The sequence below is a fragment of the Nyctereutes procyonoides genome, unplaced genomic scaffold (assembly GCF_905146905.1).
Source record: "Nyctereutes procyonoides isolate TBG_1078 unplaced genomic scaffold, NYPRO_anot_genome, whole genome shotgun sequence".
In the NCBI taxonomy this organism is placed as follows: Eukaryota; Metazoa; Chordata; class Mammalia; order Carnivora; family Canidae; genus Nyctereutes; species Nyctereutes procyonoides.
The window spans coordinates 67314048-67331317 of NW_026575052.1; the positions used below are offsets into that span (position 1 = coordinate 67314048).

The 17270-nt window shown below is 39.3% G+C and overlaps 1 protein-coding gene across 7 annotated transcripts in view; it reads right to left on the reverse strand.

The window, feature by feature from the left end:
• NSUN6 (NOP2/Sun RNA methyltransferase 6) overlaps nucleotides 1-16203 on the reverse strand; it is a 57846-nt gene extending 41643 nt beyond the window's left edge. For 4 of the 7 annotated variants that reach the window (XR_008665258.1, XM_055331545.1, XM_055331548.1 and 1 more), the window contains exons 1-3: nucleotides 16022-16203; nucleotides 13214-13369; nucleotides 9891-9970 (exon numbers count right to left, since the gene is read on the reverse strand). Coding sequence is in view for 6 of the 7 variants with exons in the window: in XM_055331545.1 (XP_055187520.1) it covers nucleotides 9891-9970; nucleotides 13214-13369; nucleotides 16022-16153 (368 nt within the window). In the remaining variant the exon portion in view is untranslated. Of the gene's footprint in view, nucleotides 1-9890; nucleotides 9971-13213; nucleotides 13370-15656 lie in introns of all 7 variants that reach the window. The other 3 variants (XM_055331544.1, XM_055331547.1, XM_055331546.1) reach the window with 3 other exon arrangements.
• Between the last annotated feature and the right edge of the window lie 1067 nt (nucleotides 16204-17270).

Consider the following 17270-nt stretch of genomic DNA (forward strand, 5'->3'; position numbering starts at 1 on the left):
TACTGTCCAACTTTTTTTAGTGCTTTCCAATTTCTCACCTTCCATTCATTCCTTAGACCACAAACATCTGAGTATCACTTCTAATAGAAAGACTTTTTCAGAAATCAGGGAGTGTCCTATGTGATCAGCCCCAAATAAAGACTTCAAGCGCTCAGTTTCCCATGTGTGTCCGTGGTTGACATCTCACGTGCGCTGTCACAATTCCCTGCTGCAGGAACAAAGTGTGCCCTATCTTCCTTCTGTGATCTCCAGATGGTAAAATCTCACTGAGCTCCTCAGCTTTATGCCACTCTTTTGTCTCTCACATTCTCACTGCTTGTTCCCTGTCTTCTTCTTAAAGAGGTCCATTTCCCCATGTTCCAAACATGCTGTTTCTCTTCTCATTGCATTCTACCCTTGGCAATCTCAGGATTTCAATCATCACTAACAATAATGACCTGTGGGGATCCCTGGGTGGCGCAGCAGTTTAGCGTCTGCCTTTGGCCCAGGGCACGATCCTGGAGACCTGGGATCAAATCCCACCCACGTGTGGCTCCCAGTGCATAGAGCCTGCTTCTCCCTCTGCCTGTGTCTCTGCCTCTCTCTATCTCTGTGACTATCATTAAAAAAAACAAAACAAAACAATAATGACCTGTGTATTCTCACGTTTGGCTCTTCTAGACTCTGAACTGGGATTTGTAATCACCTGCACATAGCTGTATGTTTCTCACAGTTACTTCAAACTCAACAAGTCCTAAACAATGTTACTTTAGCCTGATCCCCCTCATCCTTGGCACATCCCAAATCCTTCATCCTTCTGTTGCCAATCTTGAACTAAGTGTTGTCATCTGCCTCGATAACCAAACTGGAAGTATCAACATCATTTTAAATCCCTTCTTCCAAAAAAAAAATTCTTTAAATAAATAAATAAATAAATAAATAAATAAATAAATAAATAAATAAATAAATAAATAAATAAATAAATTCCTTCTTCCTAAAACCTCAAATTCAACATTTTTGGTGTTACCAAATCATGCCACCTCTAATTCTCTACAGGTCTTCTGGAACCATCCTCCAACACTGGACACATATCAGCTCTTACCTTGATTACTGATACAGCTCCTTGCCTTTTTTACCTTTAACTGTTTTCATATCTTCTTTATGTCTTTGGTACTCTCCAGTTTCATTTTAAAGTAGGCGTGGAACTATTTTTACTTTTGGCTTTAGACTCCTTGTCCTTTGAATTTTTTAAGATTTTATTTATTTTAGAGGGGGTAGAGAAAGGCAGAGGAGAGGTAAAGAGTGAGTCCCAATCAGATTCCATGCTGAGTGTAGAGTGTGATGTGGGTCTTAATCCCACCACCCTGAGATCCCGATCTGAGCTGAAAATAAGAGTTGGACACTCAACAGACTGCACTACCCAGGCACCCCCAGACTCACTGTACTTCTTAAATCTGTCAAGAATTCTGAAAACTTCTAAATCATTACAGTTTTGAATATCGTTTCTCCCATTATTTCTAGTCTCTACATTTGCAACTCACTCAAATTACGAAGTGTCTTTTCATACTATTTTCGATTTGACTCAACTTCACATTTTTAATTCATCAATTTCAGCTGCATTCCAGATAATCTCCTACGAGTCTTCTACTTCAATAAATCTCCATCAGACGGGTCTAATGTACCATTTAACCCACTGAACAGGTTTTTTATTTTAATGATGATATTTTCATTTCTAGACATTTTTTTCAATTCTACTCTTTTCCTCTTAGGATCTTTTATACTTTTGGGATGCTTGGTGGCTCAGTGGTTTAGCGCCTGCCTTCAGCCCAGGGTGTGATCCTGGAGTCCCGGGATCAAGTCCCGTATCAAGCTTCCTGCATGGATCCTGCTTCTCCCTCTGCCTATGTCTCTGTGTGTCTCTCATGAATAAACAAAATCTTAAAAAAAAAAAAAAAGGATCTTTTATACTTTAGATTCTGCTTTGTTTTTAATTATTTTAAGAAAATTGATTTTAAAGTCTCTACCAGAAAGCTCTAATCTGCTAAAGTATGGGGGGGGGGGGGACCTGATCCTTCCATTTGTGGTATATGCTGTTCTCACTTACGATAGTATGAATCCTAATGTAGCTCTTAACCATGAGAATGGCCTGGATTAAGCATGTGCCTCTCTAGGAAGATTTTGCCTGGCTTTCCCCAAACCTCTCAGGAATTGGTTTGAGATCAAATTTTTATATTAATTTCCAAGATTATGGGTTTCATGCTACTTGGGCAGCATGATTTTGAATTCCAAACTTTCACAAGGTAGAGAAACAAAGCTCCACATTCACAGATTTGTTGTCTTCAACATAGACTCTAAGTAAGAAAGATCCAGGGGCACCTGGGTGGCTCAGTCAGTTAAGCAGGTGCCTTCACCTTGGGTCATGATCTCGGGGAACTGGGATGGAGCCCCGTGTCAGGCTCCTTGCTCATCAGGGAGTCTGCTTCTCCCCCTCCCTGTGCTTACCCGCACTTGTGCATGCTCACTCTCTCAAATAAATAAATAAAATTTAAAAAGACAAGAGAGATCCAACTCTTTAATTATTGCCTTGTGCTGACTGCTAGGTGATATTTCTCACCTCCTGCTGTTCACACCCTGTTATTAGAAGGAAAGCCCCTACATTTAGGAGACCAACCACCTCTTCTCCCACATCTTCCAACCCCCAAAATTTAGCTCACGTGTGTACTGTTGTTTTAAGTTATTCTCCATTCTAACCCCTGAATATCTCACTTACATTCTCAATCACTCAGTTGTGCATTTTATGGCCTTTTTTTTTTATTTAGTATTTCTAGGTGTATATGACAGAAACAATTTCAGATTATCTAGGTTACCATATTGTTGGAAATAAAACACTTTGAAATGGCTTCCTAATTTGTTTCCAGTCTTATAATTATCTTCTTCTAAATTTTTTTTCAAACTTTTTTGATTGTAACCCAGTTAGAAATGCACTTAGTATTACAACTCGGTACACTTGTATGTATATGTGTATACACACATTTATACATACATATTTATATCAAATGTTTCATGAACACCTTCAGTATGGGCAGTGCAATATCATACATTATGAAATACCCTATTTCTTTCTAAAATGTTAAGAAAAAAACATTGAATCGATTTTGCAACATACTAATGGATCACGATCTCCATGCAGTTTGAAAAACAGCTTTATGCTTACTAGTATTGTCTCCTATGCTCTTAGCAAAAAAACTAAACATTTCTTAGTTAAAAGAAAAAAATCTTTTACACTTCACAGCTGGCCTTCCAATTTCTTCAACCTTCCTCATCTTTCACTACCCTCTCTGAAAAAGCAACTAAGTAGCCAAACCTGATCACTTTGTCATGAAGCACATTTTCTTGCCTCCATACTTTTGCTTTCTCTCCACCTCACTCTTAATCATCTTACCTCATCAGCCTAATGCCTACTCACCTTCAAGTTTCAACTGAAATAATAACTACTTGAAGAAAATCCTTACCAACTTCCTTTCACGCAGTACCTCTTATTGTGTGCTCTGATGGTACTTCATTCATACTTTCACTGTAGCACTTTTGAGTCTGAGTCAGACCAAAGTTTCCCATTTTTAAACGAACCAACTGCATTTCATTCATCTTTGTAACACCCTTAGGTCTTACACATAACACCAATTCAAAAAAATTTCTTGGGAAATGGAACCTTATAATTTTAATCAGGATGTTTTTATGGGAATAACCATTTTATGAAGAGGACAGAAAGACAGACTATAGAAAAAAAGAGTTAGGGATCCCTGGGTGGCGCAGCGGTTTGGCGCCTGCCTTTGGCCCAGGGCGGGATCCTGGAGACCCGGGATCGAATCCCACGTCGGGCTCCCGATGCATGGAGCCTGCTTCTCCCTCTGCCTATGTCTCTGCCTCTCTGTCTCTGTGACTATCATAAATTAAAATAAAAATTAAAATTTAAAAAAAAAGAGTTAATATAGCAGTCCTGAATTACTATCCTTTCCTTGGATAGCATGGTTACAAGGCTGGCCCTTGGGTGCCATCTGGGAACTTAGATTTCAGGAGGATACCTACTATTAACTGATAAGAATAGCTCACTCTGCCTAAATCATCTGTGCAAATAATACAGTTTATGGTCAACAATGACTTTCCTTCTGAGAAGCCAGAAAGTAGGCATGTGCCAGGCAGGGAGTGCCTACACGACCAGATCCAAATAAAAATCCTGGACACTGAGCCACTAATGAATTTCCCTGGCTAGCAACATCTTACATGTTGTCAAACCTGTTCCTGAAGGAATTGTTTCCTCTGTGACCCCAGTGGAAGAGAATTCTTTTAAGTTTTCAACTGGTTTTCCCTGTACTTTTTCCCATGTACCCCCTCCCTTTGCTGATTCAGCTTTAGATCACTTCACTGTAATAAATCATAATCACAAGTACTACTATATGCTGAATTCTTTGAGTCATCCTAGCATTCAGCATAAAGTGATGACTCTCTCTGAGTCACCCTGGAGAGTCCTCAAGTCAGGGAGTGGTCCTGGGGATCCCTCAACACTAGGACCAATTGTATAAAAACATAAGATGCCATATATGCAAGTATCAAAGTATAATTCAGCTTTGCTGAAAGCGAGAGTTTGAGGCAGCAAAGATAAAAGGAAACATAAGAGTTGAGAAATTTGGATCAAACCTAATTTTTCAACAGAGTATGAATGCTTCTGAAAAGGAAAGGCTCCTGAAGCTTAATCAAGTATTTATTACTTAGAACCCAGACCTGGGGTTCAGGTTGAGAAACGAGAATCTGAGAAGGTCTTGCCAGTGACCCATTCATTGCAGGGAAAGCTGAATGAGAAACAGGACTGTCAGCATTGGCAAAGCAGGCATTTGTGTTTTCTCTGACAAATCTTGATAAACTGCCTAGAAGTAGCTAAGGGAAGGGAAATAGCAGCCAAGTTTGGTGCTCCTCACCAGAGTTAACTAAGCAGAAATAAAAGTTAAAGCTCCGTACAAAAAAAAAAAAAGCTGTGAGCTGAAACTGCTCACAAAGAGCCTCAGTCTATCGGCTCTGCTCACCAGGATTAAAAAGGTGCCACTAGAAAAAACTTGAAGATGTTTCTGAAGAACACATCTGTTTAGTTGTCTAAGCACACATTTTACTCATTCTATAACATTTTTGAGCAAACTGCAAACTAGATGAAGCTATGTGAATGCAACTGTTTTCCATTCTGTGAGTAGTAAGCAGAAAAGACTCATCCAATATGGGACCCGTATATAGGTAGTAGCAAAAAAATAAAATAAAATAAAATAAAAACCCAAGGAAAAAATTTTCAAATAGGTCTTTATATTTTAAAAAATAACTATAAGGCAAACTCAAAAATGAGATACAAGAAAAACAAGATAAAAAAACCCAGAAAACAATGAACTGGAAAATAAATGAGAAGAAAGCCTCTGAAATAAGAGAGAACACAACAGGCTTGCAACTGCTATTTTTAGAAAGGCCTGCTTGCAAGGTCAACCCTGGGCTGGCATCTGGAAACGTGACTGGGAAACAGTTCCCACCATGGATTAAAAACCTCCCCTAATGATAAGAGTGGATTATTGTTCCTAAACTGTTTGTACAAGCAACGTGCTTTGTTCCGAACACCTGTTTTCCTGTTGGGAGCCTGCAATTTTGGTACATGCTGAGCAGAGGGTGCCCACATGACCAGTGCCCGATAAAAACCTTCGCCACTGAGTCTCTAATAAGCAGCCCTCCTAGACAACTATTTTACTCTTGTCACAATTTGTTGCTGAAGGAATTAAGCATGTTGTATTAACTCCATAGGGGAGAGGTCTCTTGGAAGCTTGTGCCTTGGCTTCCTCTGGACTTCGCCCCATGCATCCTTCCTTTTGCAGATTTGTTTTTGTGTCCTTTCGGGTAATAAATCTTCACCATGAGCACAACTACAGGCTGAGTCCTGTGAGTCCTTCTAGGCAATCACCAAACATGGGGGTTGTCTTGGGATGCCCCAACACAGGGAGTATGTGCACTGGAAATCCAACCTACAGAGTACTAAGTTTTTGTTTTTTGGTTTATAAAATTTCTATTTATTTATCCATGAGACACAGAGAGAGAAAGGTAAAGACATAGCTAGAGGCAGAAGCAGGCTCCCTATGGGGAGCCTGATGTGGAACTTGATCCCAGGATCATGACCTCAGCCAAAGGCAGACGTTCAACCACTGAGCCACGCAGATGCCCCGTTTTTTGTTTTTAAGATTTTATTTATTCACTTGAGAGAGTGTGAGTGAGCATGAGTAGGAGCAGAGGGAGGGGTAGAGGGGGAGGGAGAAGCAGACTCCCCACTGAGTGCCAAGCCAGAGGTGAAGCTCTATCCCATGACCTTGAGATCACGACCTGAGCTGAAGGCAGACACTTAACCAACTGAGCCACCCAGGCGGCCCCTAGTGTTTCATAATAGAGAATATAGAAAAATATTCACAGAACTACTGGCCAACTTATAACTAAAAAGTTACACTGTTTTTATTAAAAAAGAGAATAATAAAAATCAAGCTATATCCTAACACAGTTTCCTAAGTTCAGTGATGAAGAATTTGTAGATGTCCAAGCAAAAACTAAGATGCTGTTGGTGGGGGAGGGAGAGGATTTTTATTTTTTTTTATTTTTTTGGCCTCTGATGTTTTCACAGCAACACTTATGCCATAATGTTGTGAAAGCAATGTCGACAAAGTGCTAAGGGAAATAACCTGGGACCTGAAACTACTATAATCAGCCAACCTATTGTTTAAATATAAAGGCAACAGGCAATTCTCAAGCAAAAAAGTAAATACAGTGGAGATGAGAATACTTACTTTGGAGACGGGAAACAACTGCTGCAGACCTGATAAATGACTGTACTCACCAACCATGGGAATAATCAAGACAAAGAACTCAGGAATGACCTAGTCAGACTAAAAGCAAGCACAGCATCCATTTGAATTGTGCTTCTAGAACAACATTATAAACCTGTACAATGCTAAAGAACTAACACAGTAAACAAAAAATTGGTGGAGGTTAATAAAATTGGTGGAGGTTAGGGCAGATAAAACTTAAGTGTAAGAACTTCCTCATTTTTCATACTGGAAAGTCATAAAATAATAATGATAATGAGTTTTAAAAACAAAAACAAAGAATTGATTTGCTCCTTTTAGAAGTGAAAGGTAAGTATGTGAATTTATAATTCTAAATGATTTTTGAGTACTTTTCTATCGTAACCCATCATTTGTATTTTATAACATATTTAACATTCTAATGAGTAGCCTGGATCACTACAAAGAAAAGGATGAAAGGGTACTAAATTCAGAAAATAATTAAAGTTAAGTCATCCAAATATTTTAAATGAGCTAGCATGACCAGTATTAGCAGGAATGGAAGATTGAAGGGCACCCAAGTGGCTCAGTTGATTAAGCATCTGCCTTCGGCTCAGGTCTTGATCCCCCATTGGGCTCCCTGTTGTTCCCCTGCTTGTGCTCTATCTCTGTGTCAAATACATAAAATCTTAAAAAAAAAAAAAAAAAAAAGGAATGGAAGATTAAGAATCTCTCATATAGGGATCCCTGGGTGGCGCAGCGGTTTAGCGCCTGCCTTTGGCCCAGGGCGCGATCCTGGAGACCCGGGATCGAATCCCACGTCGGGCTCCCGGTGCATGGAGCCTGCTTCTCCCCTCTGCCTGTGTCTCTGCCTCTCTCTCTCTCTGTGTGACTATCATAAATAAATAAAAAATTTAAAAAAAAAAAGAATCTCTCATATAGTGCTAGGAACATTAACTGGTAAAACTTTTGAGAAGGTAATACGTCTCACACTAAAATATGCCTAGACCAATGAACCAGTGATTACATGTGGTACCAATTTATCCTGTAGACATGCTTATGTAAGTCTATAAAGAAGCATCCTAAGAATATTTATTGTTGGTAATAATGAAAAACAAGAAAAAACTAAATGTTCATCAACAGATGGATGAAAACAATATTTAAAAAGTATGCAGGTAAGGGCACTTGGGTGGCTCAGGTCGTGATCCCAGGATCCTGGGATGGAGTCCTGCATGGGGTTCCCTACAGGGAGCCTGCTTCTCCTTCTACCTATGCCTCTGCCTCTCTCTTTGTGTCTCTCATGAATAAATAAGATCTTTCAAAAAAAAAAAGTATGCAGCTATTAAAAAGAATGAAATACATTATACAGAATCCGGGAGAATTATGGACATTTATCTTAATTGGGGTGGGTCTTGGATGCACAGCTGTACAAATTTGGGAAAACTTAGCAAACTGTACACTTAGTTAAGATCTCTCCATTTCACTGTCTGCAAATTTTACCTTAAGAAACAGAATAAGGAACTCACAAAATCCTTTTCTTATTTTTTTTTTATTTTTATTTTTTTTAATTAATTTATTTATTTATTTACGATAGTCATAGAGAAAGAGAGAGAGGCAGAGACACAGGCAGAGGGAGAAGCAGGCTCCATGCACCGGGAGCCCGACGTGGGATTCGATCCCGGGTCTCCAGGATCGCGCCCTGGGCCAAAGGCAGGCGCCAAACCGCTGCGCCACCCAGGGATCCCACAAAATCCTTTTTTTAAACTGCAAAAGGAATAATGCTTATAGTAAAAACAACACAGAAATGTTACACTTGAAAATCTCCTCTTACTCCTTTTCCCCCAATCCAACCTCTTCTGAGTTAACCACTCAAAATTAACCTTTATTAAACAGCTGGCTTTTATATATATATAAAATGTATATACACACATATTTATATATAAAAATTTATATATTTCTATAAATTTATATATATAAACTACATATATATGTAGTTTTTTGTAATTATAAAAAAAATGTAATTATCCTATACATGGCAACCTCCTTTGGATACTTAATTACCTCCTATTGGTAAATTTCCCCCATTAAAAAAAAAAAAAATTAAAAAAAAAATTTCCCCCATTAAAGCCCATATAATATTCCACCGCACAAATAAATCATAATTTACTGAACCACTGCTTTACTACTGACCACTAAATTACTTTCAAGCTTTACAAAATGAGCATTTTTCTACTTAATATAATTCATAGGGGTATAAAAATATTAAACCATAATCAGGGAATTATAACATAAAAATGTTCATATAACATAAAAATGTTCCTTGGGAATTGAACTCCCATTATAATACGAGAGCCTTTTCTCCCCCCATTTTCAAATATATGCTTTCCAAATACATAAATGAGAATAAAGCCTGTTCTACTCATAGTACATAATAATTTAACATAACTGTGAATTAACAAATAAAATTTTATAAACACATAAGCTATGAAAGTAGGAAATATGTTGCTTTGTGGTGTTGTGGCAGCTCAAAAAAAAGTAGTTTTAAATTAGCAGTGGAATTTCTTAATACATATAAATAAAGAAAAGAAGTTTCTTAGAAAGTAGGAGAAAAAACAACCAATCATTACACCAAATAGACCTAAAGTGCATTACTTTCAAGGTATCTGGGCCCATTCCTGGTTTTTTGTAGTATCTTCCATGATAGAATATGAAGTCAGCATTTATGAATTTGTGAACTTTTGTCTTTATGAAGTTACTAATAATAGAGAAACTTATTTAGTATTATTACCAAACAGTAAGAAAAAACCAGTGATAAATTTTTAGAAGAATTTAATTTGAGGGATCCCTGGGTGGCGTAGTGGTATGGCGCCTGCCTTTGGCCCGGGGCGCGATCCTGGAGACCCGGGATCGAGTCCCACGTCGGGCTCCCGGTGCATGGAGCCTGCTTCTCCCTCTGCCTGTGTCTCTGCCTCTCTCTCTCTCTGTGTGACTATCATACATAAATAAATAAAAATTAAAAAAAAAAAAAGAATTTAATTTGAAAATGAAATCATTACAAACCTGGGTCCAATAACAGGAATGAGCAAGACATCCTGAAGGTCTGGATGTTGAAGAATAGGAACACTTAATCCATTAAACTGCTGTTAAAAATAAACAGAATTATGAAGCCACCAATATAATTGATAAATTTCAATTTACAGGTCTTTGCAGTATTATTACCTAGCAGAGCATGAAGCTTGGTTTAGGATATTCTCACTTTATTCCACATAAGGCTATAAAAAACAAAGACTACAAAAACAACTATGTTTTCTCTGTATTTTATTCCGAAGTATCTTGATTTTTCTTTTTTTAATAAGGTCCAATTTTCTTTACAGGTTGGCTTTATAAAAACCCATATTTACCTTAGGTGAATTATTTTGAAAATACAAATCCAATATAGTTGCATACAGTATTTCCTCTTTTATATAGTATTATATATTATTTTATATTTCCTTATATAGTATTTCCTCTTTTAAGGAAATATTCTAACTAGGATATTAAAGGTTGAGATTATTAAATACTATTTATTGGGGATCCCTGGGTGGCTCAGCAGTTTGGCGCCTGCCTTTGACCCAGGGCATGATCCTGGAGTCCCCGGATCAAGTCCCATCAGGCTCCCTGTAAGGAGCTTGCTTCTCCCTCTGCCTGTGTCTCTGCCTGTCTCTCATGAATAAATAAAATCTTTATAAATAAATAGATACTATTTATTATATACCATCAATACTGAATGCCATGTCGGTTTTGATGAGGGAAATAAATGCTTATTTGATTAGTGTAATCTCCTTGATCAGTTCCCTTTCCTTCACTAATTGTTTGATGACCTTACAGCATCCAGACTGTGGCAAACAGATCCTTCCAAAAAGCAGGATAATGGATTCTGTCCTTTATTTTTGTTTTGTTTTAGAAGTACTATTTGCTTTACATTAGAAAAATATTTTATGGAGAGATCAGTCCTTCTCAAGCTAAGGCTTTCCTTCTCTTCTATTAGACGTTAAAATGATACTGAATTAAAACTCAAAAACCAGGGGCACCTGGGTGGCACAGTGGTTGAGTGTCTGCCTTCCGCTCAGGTCGTGATCCCAGGGTCCTGGATTCAAATCCCACATCAGGCTCCCCACGGGGAGTCCTCTTCTCCCTCTGCCTATGTCTCTGCCTCTCTTTCTGTATCTCTCATGAATAAATAAATAATTTTTTAAAACTTTCAAAAACCACCCACATGCATAACTTTTATTTTTTTGCATAACTTTTATAAAACATAGTTTTTTTAGTTTAAAAACTCAGTGCATCACGTGCTTAGTATTTCTGCCCCACGCTTTGTTTAAAACTGCCTCATTGAAGTGTCATTTACACACCATAATGCACCCATTCAACCATTTCTACTAAGTTTAAAGAATGGTGTGACCATCGCCACAATTCAGTTTTAGACCATTTTCAGTGCAGTTCCCTGTTCCCAGCTCCAATCCCAGGCAAACTTACTTTCTCTATAAATCTGCTTTTCTAGATACTTCAGACTAATGGAATCATACAATATGGAGCATCTCATGTCTAGCTTCCTTCACTTACTATAATACTGTTTTTGAAGTTCACCAATGTTGTAGCATGTTCATTACTTTTATTGCTGAACAATATTCCACTGTATGAATATACTACATTTTATTTTTCCATTCACCAGCTGACATTTGAATAGTGTCTCCCTTTTGGTTATTTTAAATACTGATACAAAGAATCATGTTCAAGCATTTGTGGGGACATAGGTTTTCATTTCTCTTGAAATGAAAGAGGTTTCATACCTAGGAGTGGAATTTCTGGGTTGTACAACAAGTTTAACTTTTTAAGAGACTACAAAACCATCGTCCAAAGCCAAACCATTTGACATTCCCACCTGGAATATATGAAGGTTCTAGTTTCCCTCCATCCTCCCCAGCCATATGAAATTTTAAATTATTAAATTTTAACATGTGGCTCAGAGAAATCTGGAGACAAAGCATTCACCCCTCCATCATCCCATTAGGACACACATGAATTTTGGACTATGGAAGGAGGAAGAAAATATATGCTCTAAAACTACCTCCAACATCCTGTCCTACTAGAAACAGGTATTGCTCTACCACCAGTTTCCTATCTAGTGCTTGGGACCCAACCTTCTCTGTCTACTCTTTTAAGGGACTCAAAGTCCATCCAGAGTGATTCTGTCTGCCTTATTCTAGATACTAGTCCGTAAGATCTTATAGGCCCATTAGACTGGAATACATTATCTGGATTGTAGGAATAATTTGTTAGAAAAGAAAATAAGAAAATAATCTGGATCTGCAAGAGTTATGGACACTTTGATGGGCCTCAGAACACTTTCCTTTTTACTAGCTGAAAACATACGTGTGACCACACAAAATTAATTAATTTTGGTTGCTTGGAGGAACTACTTACATTTTATGCCTTATGACATTACTCTCAAAAAAATTATCACTATCAATAATTCAAATGCAGATTAGTTTTCCTCCAAGTCTTCTCATTATACTAAGTTTGAGTGTCACACACTCAGATACCACAGTTGATTGTTCTTATACCATGGTCATCTACTTAAAACCTGAAATTTATAAAACTGCTCTCAAAGACAGTACGACAAACATTCTAGAAATAAGATTAGAGGCAACCCCATTCATTCGGTTGATTGTCCACCTCTTGATTTTGGCTCAGGTCAGGATCTCAGGATTGTGAGATCAAGCTCTGCCACTAAGTGTGGAGCCTGCTTCTCCTTCTGTGCATGCACACAGGCACACTCACTCTCTCTTATAAATAAAATCTTTAAACAAAAATAAATTAAATAAATGTAATGAGATTAGAAAAAAAATAATCAAAACCAGTGATGATTCTCTAAAGATTTAATATTATATCTACAGTAAACTAATAATACAGCCTATTATATACAAACAGAAGCCCTTTAACTATGCTTGCCTCTTGCTTTTAAGTTAGATCCTAACTAGCTAACATTACAAATACAGGCTTTGAAGGTTAGAATGTTTTCTACATATTTTCATACGTATTCCATGAATTTTCATATGGATTCTATGTATTTTCATATGTATGATAATGATGAAGTAACAGGCCCAGAAGGATTGAGTAACCTATTTAGTCACTGTAATAAATTCAGAATCAGAAGTGCTACATTCAAGTTCTAACATTACCTCTAACATCAGCACTTGAACAACTTAACATTCATGATATTCAATCTCCTTATTTATAAAATTCAATCAATATTTTAAAATCATAGTATTTTAGTGGGGAGTAATAGGACATAAATTGTAGAAATGCAATTATGGACATAATGACAGAAAATTTGCACATACCTTCTGAAGTTCATGAAACAACAGATCTTTCACCTGTTGCACTGAGGCTAGATGTGTATTTACTCTGACAGTTGTGAATGATGGAGGATGCGATAAGTGATTTAACAGAGCTTCAAATTTCCTTTCTGCTTCTTGTTTACCAAAAGCAGATATAACCTGAAAAGAGGAAAACAAGTTAATGTTTCAATGTGACTATACAAATTAACTAAAAACATTAAGCATATTATGCACACACATTTGTTCTAATGAAATATCTTTCAGCAATTGTTCAGGTCCATTTCATTTTGCTGTATTGTTTGTGTGTTAACACTAACAATGTAATATTTCACAGGGTTTTTGGCTTAATTGTAATAATAAACGCTTAACAAAAAGGGCTTGGAAAACACATTGTCTCAAACTTAAAGCATCACTAACATTTTGAACATATTAATGTCTGCTACACTTATTCATATAAATTCATGATCATTCTATTTATAATGTATTAAATGCTATGTCATTTTGTAGAGCTATTTACCAGCTAACCTCAGGTCTAGATTAGCAATCTTTTAAAACACCAATATTTTGGACAGCCGTGTGGCTCAGCGGTTTAGTGCCCCTTCAGCCAGGGTATGATCCTGGAGAACCGGGATCGAGTCCCACGTTGGGCTCCCTGCGTGGAGCCTGCCTCTCCCTCTGCCTGTGTCTCTGCTTCTCTGTATCTCTCATGAATAAATAAATAAAATCTTAAAAAAAAAACACCAATATTGGAATAATATTCAACAGATACTCCATGTCCTCCAAAGGTCATTCACATTAGCTTTTTCACATGGTATTTTTAAGGGTAACAATCGTCCAAAAAAGACAAGTAGCAAAGATAACCTGTCAGAAATGGGGGCTTAAAGACTCAAAAAACCAAGTCCCCCTGTGATTAACCGAAGCTTCATGAGATATGCATTTTCCCATTTTTGTCACCTTTGACTGTACCCTGCCTCATGGCATATTCATAAACCACCTGCCAACCTACTAATCCTCCAGCTTCCAAAGTATTAGTACTTTCTCTAGTTTGTTTTTATTAAAACTGAATATACCTTTACCTCCAATACTCTCACAAAGGAGTGGCTTTTCTTTTTTAAAGATTTGTTTATTTATTTATGATAGAGAGAGACAAAGAGAGAGACAGAGAGAGAGAGAGAGAGAGACAGAGAGAGAGAGAGAGAGAGACACACAGGAGGAGGGAGAAGCAGGCTCCACACCGGGAGCCCGATGGGGGACTCGATCCCGGGACTCCAGGATCGTGCCCTGGGCCAAAGGCAGGCGCTAAACCGCTGAGCCACCCAGGGATCCCATTCACTTTATGTTTAATGTTTCAAAACACTCTTGTAAGTATTTTTTTTAACACCCCAGTTTCCGGGGATCCCTGGGTGGCGCTGCGGTTTGGCGCCTGCCTTTGGCCCAGGGCGTGATCCTGGAGACCCAGGATCGAATCCCACGTCGGGCTCCCGGTGCATGGAGCCTGCTTCTCCCTCTGCCTGTGTCTCTGCCTCTCTCTCTCTCTGTGACTATCTTAAAAAAAAAAAAAAAAAAAACTCAGTTTCCACAGAAAAAGAAAGTTAAACAATATGAAATAATTTACTCAAAGCCCAGGGACACAAATCAAGGACTTGGGATTCCAAATCTGTGTTGTTGTTTTTTTTCCATTGGACCTGAGCTCTTCTGCTTCAGATTTTAGCCCTATTACTTGATAGCAGTGTCAATTTGGGTCAGCTATAGGACTCACTCCTGGGATGCTCAGTTCTCTCCCCAATTAAAATGGAAAAGAAGGGGCACCTGGGCGGCTCAGTGGTTTGAGCATCTGCTTTCAGCTCAGGTCGTGACCCCGGGGTCCTGGGATGGAGTCCCCATCAGGTTCCCCGCAGGGCGCCTGCTTCTGTCTCTGCCTCTCTGTGTCTCTCATGAATAAATAAAATCTTTAAAAAATAAATAAAATGGAGAAGAAATCCCTACTAGAAAAAAATGATTGCTAGTATTAGATGCAAAGGTCTGCCAATCACCTAGCACAACTAGCGGCATTGAAGAGGCATTAAATTACAGTATCCCCTTCCCTGGAGTCCCACAGCAAGCGCTCTAGGAGCACAGGTGTTAACGTCTCCCCTGGACTTAAATTCTCCACAGGAGGAATCGGTTTTTCGCTCCTTCTTGTAACCCCTTCGATCCCATGCCTACTGCCACGCACATGACCACTTTCCTAAATGATGAATCTGTAGACCTCCTTCACCTCTTATATCGAAAGCATTAAATACCCGCGGGAAGATACTGGCAGTTCTTTACATTCGAAAAAAAAACTGCAAGAAACAACGGTGTAAAAGACCAGTTCTCCCTCTAGGCTTTTTTTTCTTTCTTTCTTTCTCCAGAGTGCGTAAATATTTGAATTTTTGCAAATATCTCACAGGCTTCTTTGACCTACCTCCTTATTCAGAAAACCCTCTTTAAGATACTTTTCAACCTCAAGTCTCAAGGATATTTTAGGGAAAACAGACATCTTTCCCTATTGCTTTGTTCTCCTCCAAGAAAAGTGCTGGAAAACGGTGATTTTTGCTGTTTTTTTTGTTTTTTCTCTTTCCGAATTAACAGTGAGCAGCGTCTTGACAAGTAACCACCCACACGTGCCGGGACCACCAGACGGCCAGGAAAATCGCGCCGCTCTTTCCAAGACCCATTCGGGACTGCGGGGGTACCTCCGCGCTTCCCCAGCGTAGCCAGTTAGAGCCGCGGCCTCGCCTCCACTACACCCATCCTTGCTCCTCCCTTAGGGACGTTCGCGGAAATTACCCTGAGGACAGGTCTCTCACGTCGCAGAAAATACACGGGGGGGGGGGGAGCAAAAGAATAAAAGAAAAAAAGTGACAAGCTAATCCATTGTGAACAGGCCTGGAAGATAGATGGGCTTCGCTCGAGCCGCATTCAGCCTTCGGACCTCATTTCCAAAACCGCGCCCCCAGGTTCTCAGCGGAAAGCCGCTTCCGGCTTGCGTCACTTCCGGCGACGCGGCCCACCCTCCCTGGTTCCTGCCTCCCCCCCCCCCCGCCCCCATGCGCAGCCGCAAAGTACCGGGACGTCACAGCTCCGGAGTTTCCGAGCTCCGCCCGCCGCGCCTCCAGCGGCAGGTGGTTTGCCCCGCCTCCGAGGCGGGAAGGGGCGGCGGCAGCCCGGGTGAGCCCCCGGATCTAGGGCCTAGGGTGGATGCCAGGGTTAGTAAGGAAATGGGGAGGCTTTGCAGGCCTACGTCAGCCTAGAAGTCCAGTCAGTGACCTCCAACGGGAGGAAGCAGCCACAGTTGATTTGATCCTCTAAGCCACCCTGTGAGCTCAGAAGTTACTTTCTCTCCCAGAGGCAGGCTAATCTGACCTCAGCTGTGAATGAACGAACGCCGTTATTCAAGTTTTTGAAAGCTGGGTTAATGGTGTGTTAATATTCATGAATGATCAGCTAAAACTTAGAAACCCATATACAATGAGTTGAATGAAGCCAGCAGTTACCTGTATCATAGGTGAGTTATACTTTAAGGCTCCCAGACCCTTGGCACAATTTATGTGTTACCCATGAAGCAAAAGATTCAAAAGGAGAAGGTGCCTAATGAAAGCCTGACTTTTTATGATTGAATAGGAAACTAAAAATAATTGCCTCCTTGCCGTAGATATTTGTTTTTGCAGCTCACTGTGGCCATTTACACATAACCGTAGGAAAAGTTTTTAGTCTTTTTCTAAATCTCACACAAATGTTTAAAAAGTGTTTAATAGGGACGCCTGGGTGGCTCAATGGTTGAGCGTCTGCCTTCGGCCCAGGGCGTGATCCTGGAGACCAGGGATCGAGTCCCACGTCGGGCTCCCTGCACGGAGCCTGCTTCTCGCTCTGCCTGTGTCTCTGCCTCTCTCTCTCTCTGTGTCTCTCATGAATAAATGTAAGGAATAAATGAATAAATTGTAAAAAATGTTTAATGATTTCTTTATAATAGACTGGCCTGGTTCCGTATAAAGTATTTTAATTTACAGCCACACAGTAACTCTGTAATATGGTTGTA